General features: G+C 50.6%; 1 protein-coding gene across 1 annotated transcript in view; it reads right to left on the bottom strand.

Moving 5' to 3' along the window:
• Nucleotides 1–10,118: 10,118 nt before the first annotated feature.
• Tab1 (TGF-beta activated kinase 1 (MAP3K7) binding protein 1) overlaps nt 10,119–12,661 on the bottom strand; it is a 28,914-nt gene continuing 26,371 nt past the window's right edge. Inside the window, exon 11 of the mRNA XM_051189374.1 lies at nt 10,119–11,714. Coding sequence (XP_051045331.1) covers nt 11,507–11,714 — 208 coding nt within the window. The 3' untranslated portion in view covers nt 10,119–11,506. The remainder of the gene's footprint in view (nt 11,715–12,661) is intronic.

Genomic DNA, 12,661 nt, shown 5'->3' with positions numbered 1-12,661 from the left:
AGATTTCCCCAGCCCTTCAGAGACAGCAAGTGACTTCCTTGACCACAATCAACCAGGGCCTGGTACAGCCCGGGACAGCACACGCTCCTCCCCCTCTCAGCCTAGGCCGGGTGGGAGGAGCCCACCTCCCTTGGAGCTGGCGGGATGAGACGAGGCCTCTAGTTCCCCTTCCCCAGTCACCTTTCCCTCTCTTCCCTCCAGCGAAGCAGTCCCACTCAGCAGCTTGAGGCAGGGAATGTGGACTGGTTAAAGCTCGGGTTCTAGTCCTGCCCCACCCTACACCCTTGGCCTACACATGAATTTCTTCATCTGTAGAGTAGGATATTTGCATCCATCACCCCACTGACATCAGCATCTGGCGGCCCCTCTAGTCACTTCCTGTGTGTGGGCAGGGAGGGGCTTGGTAGGTGGTCCTCCTCCCTGCCCCCTTCTCTGGGGACTGGCTTCTCTGGGGACTTAGAAGCTGTAGGAACTGCAGTTAGGAGACGCCCAGTTACAAGATTATCCTGCCCCCAGGATGTTGCTCGGTGTCCCCTTACAGCTTGGGCCGCCTCTTTCTGGAGCTGATTTGGCTCTGGGAACAATTGCTGGATCTGTTAGCCCAGAATTGGCTAGTCCTGCTAGGCAGTTGCATTCACCTCCCTGGGTCATCTCACCTGGCCTCCAGGTGTACAGGTAAGGGTTTCCTACTCACTCTCTTGTAGGCCAGATATACCATCTCTCTGAAGGCCCTGAGGGTTTTCTGGCTGCCAGAGAGCTAGCCCTTGCTTCATTTAGAGAGTTTCCACCTGGGTGACCTTGAACAAGTCTCATCTCTGCAAGCCCCAGTTTCCACTCTGGTCAAGACAGGGCAATAGATAGATAGGTATCATTGTTACAAGATGTTCAGGAATATTCCAGAATTCTCAGAAATGTGTGCCTGTGTTTGTAGACATGTGTATGAGTGTGGCTTAGGCCACGTACACACACACACACACACACACACACACACACACACGTATGTGTGTACGTGCCCCCCCCCCACATACACACACGAAAATAGGTGTGTGGACATGGACATACTCAGTGTATATATTACTGAATTACTGAAGAAGGGCTCAAGACTACTGTCAACTTCTTAAGAGTGAGGATTTACGAATCCTGGGCTCTTCAGCATCCCAGGGACAATTCTAGGCTCATCCTCCCTTTGGTGCCCAGAGCTCCTATTTAGCTCATTCCCCAGGTTTCCATCATTCTGCCAAGCATAGCCTCACTGAGCCCCTTGTCTGCTCTTCTCCTTGTGTCCCTCCCCCTCCATGGACTTTTCACCTGCAAGCATAGCAGATAATTCACTGTGTTCACTGTGGCCTTGCTTGTCTCCCTGCTGGGAGGGCAGGGATCTTTGCTGACTTTGCTTCCACCCAGCACAGCCTGGCACATATACAGCAGGAACTCCACAAACACTGCCAAATGGCCAGGAGCCCCAGGCACCCTCCCTGGCTTGTGTCTGCTTTTTGAGGCATGCCTCTCCACAGAATGGTCTGCAGGGAGCTAGTAGCAGTTAAGAACCCAGAGAAAAGCCCCTTGGTGAAGGAGGCATCTGTGCTGGAAAGTACTCCCAGTGAGCCAGGGTTGTTACATGCTGCCAGCATGTGACCTAGGATGGTAGTATCCTTCTTACTCTGCTATCCAGGGCACCCTAGCCCTGTACACGAGTGGGCAGCCCAAGACCCCCATTTGGAAACGAGTGAGGCAACAAGAAACTAGTGTGGTGTCTGAGTAACAGAGTCAGCATCCCCCACACAGGTCCAAGATCACAGTCAGGGCTTTAGCCACCAGGTCAATTCCACAGAGAACACTACAGGCCAGCCTTGGACTCCCAGGCTACCAAGGGACAGATGAGTGAGCCTCCTGTCAATAGGAAGGGTCCCCAAGAGCAGAAGAGACATGGGAAAGCAGAAAAGTAGGGGATGCTGAGCAGCAGCTCAGCCTGCCCTTGGAGTGGAAACATGGCATTGGAAGGAAAGGAACAGCATCAAGGCTGAGGAATAGCATAAGCAAGGGCAGGAGGTTCACAGCGCACTACAAGCCACAGCTAGGAGAAGGGGAAGCAGGGAAAGGAAACTCAGGTTGAAGACCTGTGAAATTCTGGGAAGCCCCAGATGCTGGAGTGTCTTCAGGAAATCACTGAGCAGTGTTGTAGTGAGATATTCACTTTGTCCACACCTGTAGCACTGACCACGCCCACTGGGCGTGGGGACCGGAGTGGACCTGACCTGGGAGAACTAGGTCTGGGGAAGGGGTCCCAGAGCAGAGGGCTCTCTTGCTTGCAGGACAGGGACAGAGAGTATCCGGAGGCATCCGTGGGACCAGGAATCTGCTGGTGTTCATCTGTCTCTGTTGTAAGTTATTTCTCCCTGAATAAACATCTATTCAGCCTGTTTTTCCCGATCCTTATTAAACCACAATACAGTGTGGCATTTCCCACCGGCCCCTGAGGGTGGCCTTATCAAAAGGAGGCTAGATGACTGTGGGCAGTGGACTGAGTCACACCAATGTCCCCACCTGTCTGCTTCTTGCCCCAATACCCTTGGAGAGAAGCAGGCACACCCGCTGCTGTGTGTACCCAACCAGACACCCAGACACCCAGTCCCCACCTGTCCCAAGCTGTACCCACTGGATAGCTCCCCACTAGTGTCACATAGTCACTCAGTCTCATGGTTACATAACCTTGTATACACAAATGCCACAAGTGCACACCCAGGACATACCCTTAAGTCCACAAACCCCTGCTGGGCACTCCCCAAAAACCCATACCACAGCATTCCACAGTCACCACAGAGAGGGAGGGGCTGGGAACCAAGCATGAGGCCCTAATAGGGTGGCACAGAGTTACCTAGAATCTCCCCATGTCCTCTTTTTCTTCTTTCTTCCAGTTTTGGCTTGTCGAGCCAGGGTTCCTCTGTGTTGCAGCTCTGACTGTCCTGGAACTCACTTAGAGACCAGGCTGGCCTGGAACTCACTCACAGAGATCCACCTGCTTCTGCCTCCCAAGTACTGCGCCACTACTTCTAGCTCTGTGTCCCTCTCGCATGCACATCAATGCCTGCTTCAGGGAAGGGGCCCCATGACTCAGAGTGGGGACCAGGCCCAGGAGGCTGACTTGGGGCCTGGCCACCTGCTTTCAGCTTCAGCCGCCGGGCTGGTCAGTGATGTTCAGTGTCCATTCCTTTGGTCATATGCTGAGCTTCACCAGTAGCCCACTGTGTCCAGGGAGGATGACTGTGCTGGGCCTGAAAGCAACCTCAGAAAAATCCACCCTGCCTTTCTTTATCTGAATCTGAAAATCAAGGATGGCCTCAGAGGTGGCTTACATGGCTCAGAAACTTCCCTGGCCCTTTTGATGAGCAGAAATATAATATGTCAAGTGCTGCTTCAGTCCCTATCAAGGGTCTGGGTCTTGTACCTGGAGCCAGGATAGAGGAGGCACAGCAGAATTCATCTGATAAGTCCCAGATGGGCTACAAAACAGCACAGAGCCTACTGTCTACCTGGGTTGACTGACAGAATGACCTTTAAGACATTCATAGTCTGACTGTAGAGTGGCCTTACACCTGTGAACTTGGTGGGGGAGGTCCCTACCTGTATAGCCTTTCTTGCCACATCTTCTGATATGTGGTGCTCACTCTCTTAAAAGACAACTCTAATCATGGTGTGTATGAAGTGGTTCTGAACACTAAAATTTCTAGAACCAGTTACCTGGGGCTGGTTAAAGAAGGTTTGATTCTTTCCTTGGTGGTTTGGCAAAGTCCTTCCCTTCTCTCTGAGGTTCTCCAGCAACTCCTGTGATAAGTTTTCTAGACCTTTCCACCCCAGCCACTCCACCAGTGTAGTCTGATGGCACAGACACACGATTGGCCTGTCCCTGATTGACACAGCCCTGCTGGGCATTTCTGGATAGGCACTTGCTGCCGTGACATTATATGGCTTGGCACCTAGAAAGACTTGAAGGACTCACAAACAATTCTGCTTTTTCTGTCTTTTGTTTTGAGACAGGGTTTCTGTATTGCTATGGAGTCCAGGATGACCTTGGAGTTTTAATTCTCCTGGAAATTACAGGCATAAGCTGTCATGCCCAGCCACAATTGTGGTTTGGGGGAGGAGGGACTCAGCTACAGGTTATGAACAGGAGCAAGCCAGGCCTCATTCCTCACTGGGTCTTTCAAAGGTGACAGCAAACAGGGTAGCTAGGATCATGGAGAAAGGTGAAGCTTAAAGGGGTCCAGAGCCTTTCATTTGCCAGCTTAACTTGCTTGTCTCATCCAGCAGTGAGGTCTTCAGTCGCAGAGACAGGATGCTACTGTGTGCCAAGCCTGAACATAAACAAAGACATTACTTCTGGACTGTGGGTGCCCATAAAGGTGGCTGCACTTCATCTTGGCACAAGGATAGAGAGTCCAAAGCTGTCAGTAAGTCATAAGACCTAAAGGTCAAAGGTGTGCTACAAAAGGATGTTTTGGCTATCTTAGTCTAAATAACAACAGACCTGAATCTGAGGTGTGGCTACTCCTGACCTCAAGACTAGGGAACAAGAAGTTGGAGCTAAGGTGTGGTTACTGAACCCTTAGAATAAGTGAGGAAGAAAAGTTTGTTTGTTCCCTATACATGATACCGTGTCCCCCTTTTTGGATAAGGTATATAAGAATGGTGAAAAATAAACTCGGGGCATTTCAGTTTTGACTGATCTGCCCTCCTGACCTTTATTGCCTCTCTGTCTTTTCTTTATCATCTATAGCTAGCCTTTCCCTCACCCACACTCCCCCACTCAGGAACGGACTTGAGGCCACTCGGCTGGCTCCAATTGCAGCCCCACAAAGACCACTCCCAACACTGGACCTTCCAAGGCTCTCCTCTCCTGAGACTGCCCCTCGTCCCTAATACTGCCTACCCACCTAGAGGACCAATCCTAAAAGACAACTACTAAGAGTTCAGAGAGAGTAGGAGGGATGACACCTTCCCTAGACACTAACTCCCATGAGAACTTTCTACATCCTGATCAGGGGAGCTGAGACTTTGCAGAGCCCAGAGAAATGGGCACTATGCAGCAAGGGAGTGACCCCATTTCTTTCCTGTCTTCAACCCCCTCATCAGGTTCTCCTGTTTGAAGAACCCTGAAATGTAGCACGTAAATAAAAGACCCAGAGACAGATATTGGAGTTCTAGCTGAAGATCAGAAAAGCAAAGCAGCCAAACCACTATTTCTTACCTCTACCTCAGCTCAGACCAAAGGGGCGATTCTCTCAGATGCTATGCTCTCCTCAGTGTGTCTAGAGATTAGTTCTCAGACTAAATGCCAGCTCTGAGACCCTGCACCTGTCTTTTATACCTCCCTAATGCTGGGATTAAGGACATGTAATCCCCAAGCACTGAGATCATCCTTGTGTGAGCTGTTTCTCTTTAGGTAGGACTGGTTCATTTTCACATAGCTCAGTGTGGACTTGAACTAACAGAGATCCGTCTACTTCTACCTCCTAAGTAGTGGGATTAAAGGTGTATACCACCACCGCCTGGGTACTATAGCTTGTGGCTGACTTTTGTTTTCTGAATCCTCAGGCAAGTTTTAATAAATCATAAATAATATCTCACCACACTGAAACATTTTTGCTGAAAACTGTGAACCCTGCTTGGCAAGCATTTGTTTTGTTTGTTTTCCCAGTTAGGTTTTCTCTGAAACACTCCTGCCTGTCCTGGAACTCCCTGGGATTAAAGATATGTGCCACCATACCTCACTCAACAAGCATGCTATTTGTTTGTTTATATATTTAGTGGCACCTGGGACTGAACCCAGGGCCTTGGACACAGTAGAGACAGTAGACAAACACTCTACCATTGAAGTCTATCCCCAGTTCATTTATTTATTTAGAACTCTTTTGTGTGTTGGGGAGGCATGTGGAGATCTGGGGACAACCTGGCCAGAGCTGGTTCCTCCCTTCACTGTGTGGGTTCCAGGGATCAACCTTAGGTCATCAGACTTGGCACAGTCACCTGTACCTTCTGAGCCAATCTCATTGGTCCTATTTAGTGAGTCTCTTATTTAAGGCCAGGCTAGTCTTGAATTTGATGTACAGCCAAGGGCAATCTTGACATTCTAACCCTCCTAGCTCAACCTCTCCAATGCTGTTTTATGAGGTACTGAGTGAGGTTTGAACCTGGGACTTTGTACATGCTAGTCAAATACACATCGACTATGCTGCATTCCTATATTTCTATTTCACTCAGGGTTTCACTATATAACTTAGGCTGTGCTTCAGCTAGATGCCTGGGGTATATTGCCATACCTATGTCTGGCTATAAACTTGCCTTTAGAGATAAGATGGTGATCAGTAAGGTTCATGAACATTATCCAAGACCACCCTGGGGCATCTAGGTAAAGAAATCTTAAGCACCAAACCAAGATGGTAGACAGGAAGGCAGGTTACCAGCCTTCTTATGTGCCTGGGTCTTGTTGGCCTCCAACGTGTCCCCTTTTCGTGCTTGCTTTGCAGATCCAAAGCAGAGCCAGGAAACCATATTTTTAACAGCCACCCCCTCTTGGTTGCCAAAGGACTTGGTTGTGTACAGCCAGGCTGGGGCCAACAGTGTAAGCCTTTTCCCAGTTAATACTAGCTGGTATGCACCTGCTCATGCCTTCACCTCCCAGACAACTCTTTCCAAAATCCACAGCCAACTGTAGGTAGTCTTCTGATACCTGCCTGAATGACCTCTAAATCCCTCACCCAGCTTTGACCTAAGTTAGGCACTACAAGCTCCCAGCATGCATCTGGAACACAGCAACTAACATTTGATTGAGATCACTGGGGTCCTCCAGTCTTGGGCCTCAAGGGCTACCCTCATAGGCGAAGGTGGGTGGGGGTAGAAGTGGGGTATGTTCTGCTAACCTATAGGATTAGCAGTGTTCATCCTGGTACGTCAATTTACCTGATATGGAGACTTTTTGTTTTTGTTTCTTGAGAGGTCGGAGAGATGGCTTGGGAGGAAGGGCACTTGCTGCCAAGCCCGACAACCTGAGTCTAACCCCCAGGGCCCACATGGTAGAAGGAGAGAACTGACTGGGACAAGCCTGACCGCCGACCTCCACATGTGTGCTGTGGCACATAAGCATCCATACATATACACAAACCAATAGACAAATGTGAAACTAATCAGAATAAATCACAAAGCATCTAATTTATCACCAAGCCCAAAATGGGTCAGGATGGGACAGTTTTCTTTAGATATTTCTGGTAGCCATGTTTTGGGAGGTTGGTGCTGAATAGTTCATGCTTTTGTCTATAACTGTCACTTTATTTATTATTAAAAAACAAACAAACAAACAAGGATGGCACAATGTAGCCTCGGTTGGCCTGGAGCTCACTGTGTAGACCAGGCTGGCCTTGAACTCAAGAGATGCACCTCCTGAGTGCTGGGATTAAAGTCATGGACTACCACACCTTGTTAACTGACATTTGTTTTTAATATTTATTTTAACATGTTTACTTATATGTGGGGGAGGGTGCCAGATGAGGGCACTGGATTCTCCAAAACTGAAGTTACAGGCAGTTGTGAGCTGACTGACATAGCTGATAGGAATTAAACCTGATTCTTCTGCAAGAACTGCGAGCACTAAATGTTGAGCTATTTCTCCAGTCCTCACCTGTAATTTGGTGGTTGAGACAGGGTCTCTCTATGTAGCACTTGGTGTCTTGAAACTTATTATCTACACCCGGCTGGCCTTGAACTGAGAGATTCATTGCCTCTGCTTCCTAAGTTCTGGAATTAAAGGCATGCTCCACCAAGCCTGGCTTTTAAAAGGTTGTATGTATGGCCAAGGAGGCCAGGAAAGGGTGGATTCCCAGGGACTGGCTTTTCAGATGGTTGTGACCTCTGTCTTTTACAAGGGCAGCCAGTGTTCTACCCACTGAGCCATCTCTCCAGCCCCATCATCTGACATTTCTTAAATACCTCCCACTTGGTCCTAGGCAATTGAGATGTGTGGAGCAGAACTTGGGGCTGGGAGGGACCAGCAGGCTGACAAATGACTCACATTGCAGGTGCTGGGAAGCAGGGGGATGGAGCATGGAAGGTTCTTGAGCTCAGCACTATTTGGACTACAGAGTGACACGTGCAGGAGGTTCATCATGGTGGGTAGGGGAAACAGACACAGGTTGTTAAGTCCCATTCCGGCTCCTGGCACCTCCAGACTAAGACAGTGAAAGAGAAAGCTAGCTCAGGCAGTTTCCAAGGGCAGAAATGGACCCAGCCAGTGGGGTCAATAGTGCTTACGCTGGCTGCCAGGCAGTCTGTCCTCGATGAGGCCCCCAGGCTTGTGGAAATGTCAAGAGCTTGTCTGTACTCTGAGCTGGCGTCACTTTTGTGTGGGAACAAAGCGCATGCTCACGCTGAGTCTGGGGGGGGGGGGGGCGGACTGGCAGTGATGTGTTCTTGTTTGGTTTCCAAATAGGGACCCAGAAGGAAGAATCGTGAGATTCCTGTGTCATAGGAAGGATTTGGGAGCCAGGCCAAAGGCGTCCATCTGGACTTCAGCTTAGAAGCTACTGCCCTGTGTCTGGGCCTCTAGTGAAACTGCAGGTGTACTGGCCCAGCACCTGTGCTGTGATGGCTCTGGCTAAGTGAACACTAGACATAGTATCTGAGTTTGGCACATGGTAGATGTATGTGACACTCTTGTAGACTGTCCCAGTCCCTGGTCCATGTGGCATGGCAGCACTGGAGTTTCTAGTGCCCTGCCCAAGGTCATACAACTGGCCCTTCAATTGCTCTAGCTGTTTAAACCTGTAAGGGACTACTACATGCTAGGTTCATGGACCTTAGGGCTGGGCACAGCAGTGAATTTCTGCAAGAAAGCTGAGCAGGTAGCAGAGCAGGGTGGAGCAGGCCTCTCCCAGGAGTTGGCATGTATGCTGAACCTGGTGTGACAAGAAGAGCCACAGTGCTAAAATGTAACTGTTTTCCCTCTGAAGTCAGTGGACGGGACCCTCTGGGTGGTCTCTCCTTCCAGCAGCCTGTCACCCTTGTCAACACCAGCATCAGAGTCTGCAGCCTGGTGGGAGAGCCAGATGCCATGAGAAGCCCAAAGGCACTGTGGGAACTTGACTAGGCCAAGGGTACTGACTCAGGGGTCCTGACTCCAACTGGTCTGATCCAAGCAGCTACTTGGGACTGAATTCTGGGAGGGGACAAGATAAAAAGGACTCCGTGTGAGTGTCTCTGTCTGATCTAGCCTCAAGAAAGGTGAGACCAAGGGTGGAGAGGGCTTTAGCCCAGCACAGGCCACTTGCCTGCCAGGCCGTGACACTGCTCTGTCTAGCTGCTGAGAGTTTCTTCCGGTCTTAACATTGGGCTCCTCCTGAAGTTCAAAGACTCCCAGACTCTTCCAGCTGACCCCAAGCCATCTCACAGCAAAGGGAGCCTGGGGGTTGAAAGAACACACTTCCCCCATGAAAACATGGAATAGTGGCACTGAAGCCAGGGTCAGAAGGCACAAAGCAGTGCCTCAGCCCTGTGAGACAAAGGCAGCCCTGAATACAGCATGTCTCGGGGTGTCAAGGACACCTGAGGGCAGGGGTGGACAGGAGGAGAGTAGCAGATCCTGACAGGAAGGTCTGTGAGTGGAGCCCACTGCCCAGCACAGGGAAGGGTGTGGAACCCAGAGACCACAGTGGATGGAGACCAGCTTTGTTCCTGAGCAGACACAGCTTTTTGGCCTGCAGGCAGGCAATCCTAAGAGGAACGAGTAAAGTCCTCAGATGAGAAAGAGGCATTCTGAAAATATTCTTCAGCCAAATAAGGACAAGTAAACTGACCAGCTAGTGAGGGGGACAAGGCCCCTAACCCGTGACCCAAGCCCACCCTCCCCCCATCTCTGGGCTCACTCCCTGGGGAGAACAACAGAATTGCCTTCTTTAGTCCAGACAGCAGGTCTGTGGCAAAACCCATGCTCAGTAGATGAGGGCAGTGGTGTGGAGAGCCAGGAACCTGAGTTCAAATCCCAGCACTGCCACTTATCACTCTGGCAGGCTTGATTCTTAAACCTCCTGAGTCACCTCCTCGGTGCTCAGGTTCAAGGCAGACAAGAGGACGCACATCTTTGGTTTACTGCATTAGGAACATGATTCTATTTCTGGAGAACAAACAGCACCACTTTCCTGGGAGAGGATCTCCTTTGTCCCAAGTCTCTGTGCATCAGCTGGATCCTGCTCACCCGAAGGGCAGGTGACTTCCTAGTGGAGAGCTGCAAAGAAGGCTTCTCCTCTGCTTCTATCCCCCACCCCCTCCCAAGGAATCCCAGTTTCTCCTTGGCACTGAGCATGCAGCCTCGCTTTAGGGAAATGGAATCTGAGTGAGCAGTACTCTGAACTGGTCTTCGCCAACAGGAGACACTGGACACTCTGCTTAGTGGCTGCACACACTGGAGAAGGGTTACAGAACACCACAGTTATAAGGCTGCAGACTTGAGCTTGGACTCCAATCCTGATGGCAGGGCTCAGGCAAGGGAACACCATGGCCTGCCTCCTCCTCTGAGCACTGGGTGGCCATGCTGTAGCCATCCATGTGGTACTCCTCCTGACTAAAGGCAGGAAACTTGTGAACTGGTCCAACTCAGGGCCTGACCTGACCAGCACCATCTTTCCCCTTCATGTCCACAAACATTGTCACACCCTCTCCTTTCAGCAGAGCCCAGAGCCTACCAGCTTCATCGAGAAGGCTCTCACACTCAGTACTCCCATTACAGTCTCCTCAGTACCAGCTGGGTGGGAGGCTAGTGGGCATTTGATTCGCAGACTTGGCCTGCCCTCACCATTTGCACCCCAATGGGAAGCTGGCTTCCTGGGTTAGCTCAGCTGCCAGCTGGCTGTCCTGCAACCTGGGACTGACATTCCTTGGCCAGCTCTCTTGGGTCCTTCCCTGTCCTGCTCCCCTGTGGCTGCTATAGGTTCCACTGTTGCCCTGGCTTTTCCAGTGAAAACTAGGGACAGGCACACACTCCAATTGATCTCTACTCTGGATCTAGGAGTTTAGCCTGAAAGATGGAAAGGGGGTAGCCATCCAGAGGCAAGGGGCATAGCAGAGGTCACAGGCTATTCCAGGGGAGGTTGAGGCAGGGAAGGCAATATTGAGGGAGCAGTGTCTGTCAGACCTGTGGTAGCTGGGGTTCACAGGCCAGCTTCTTGCTATTCATTCTTTGAACATGTCAGGAGGCACTCATGATGGGTTGCCAGCCACCTGCAGCTTCCACACTTGGCCCTGTCTAAGGATGCCTGTGGTTTGGCCTCCAGCCTCCTTATGAACCAGCAATGCAGTCTGCATTTGGGCTACCACCCAGAGCTGTGGGACAGAACCTACAGCACCAATGACTCGCTGCCCACTGGCTCCACGGCATCTGCAAAGGTCAAGAAGTTTGTCCTGCCTTAGCATTAGCCTTCTGTGCCTACACAAAGTTCTGCCAAGGCTGCACTCTGAGGCCAGACTAAGGTGCCGTCATCACGCTCTGCTCGCTGTGGTCTACACTCCAGAGGCGGTAAAATTCAGCAAAGTCCACATAGGGCTCCACACGGCCGTCCTCGCCAGGTGGAAGTGAGTGAGCAGGTCTGGAGCGGAAGAGGCCCCCATCAGAGCTGGAGCTGCTACTCTGCGTGTGTGTGTTGGTGGACTGCAGGGTCAGAGTGGGGCTCTGGCTGCAGAAGAAGAGGGGAAGGAATCACTCTGGGGTAGCTGCACCAGGGACCTCAACTTTCAACCTAGTGACAAGAGTGGCCCTGTAGCCACAGGCCTCTTTGACAAAGGTCCCATAAAAAGCCAGCTGGGTCAGTTGATCTTAGAGATAGATAAAATGGCAAGTGTATTATTATGTTTTTTGAGAAAGTTCTTGCTGTATAGCCAGAACTCTTAGTCCTCTTGTTTAACTCTCCCAAGCATGGGATCACTAGTATCTGTCATGCAGTCTTCATTTATTTATTTTTTTCCTTTTCTATATGTGTGGAGGGGTGCCCATGAAGCATTAGACCCCTTGGAATTGGAGTCACAGGTGGTTGTGAACCATCTGATAAGGGTGCTGGGAACCACTCAGGTCCTCTGTAAGAGCGCAAATGCTCTTCACCACTGAGCAATCGCTCCAGCCCATAAAGTGTTGCCACAGCACCCTTAACACCATAGTAGAAGGGCCATGCTAGTGAGGATTGAACCTAGAAGTTCATGCATGCTAGTCCACTCCTTGATCACTAAAATACATTCACCAGTGGCCAATCGTTCTTCACGGAGCTATCCATTGCTTGCTATCTGATAGCTCTGAGCTGTCATGAACCAGTTCAAGGCTAGCCTAGATGACAGAATAAGGCTCAGAGCCAGGAGAGATCTGTGAGGCTCAAGGAGTCAGACAGAGAAGCATGAAGTCTTGCCTGTTGGGCTTTGTGGACACTGCTGATGGTTTCCTGGGGAAGCCTGTGGGGAGGAGAGGCTACCCTGATTGTGCTAGGACAACATACAGCTACCCGTGGTGCTCAGATGTCTACCAGCCCCTTCCATCCACAGAGGTGGTTGCAGGAACAGGAGCAGCAAAGACTTGGGGACAGGAGAAGGGAGTCCCTCTGAAGAGGAAGATGCAGAGGCAGAGGGAAACAAGGAC

This window comes from Phodopus roborovskii, unplaced genomic scaffold (genome assembly GCF_943737965.1).
Source record: "Phodopus roborovskii unplaced genomic scaffold, PHOROB, whole genome shotgun sequence".
NCBI lineage: Eukaryota > Metazoa > Chordata > Mammalia > Rodentia > Cricetidae > Phodopus > Phodopus roborovskii.
This window is presented reverse-complemented; position numbering and strand designations above follow the sequence as displayed.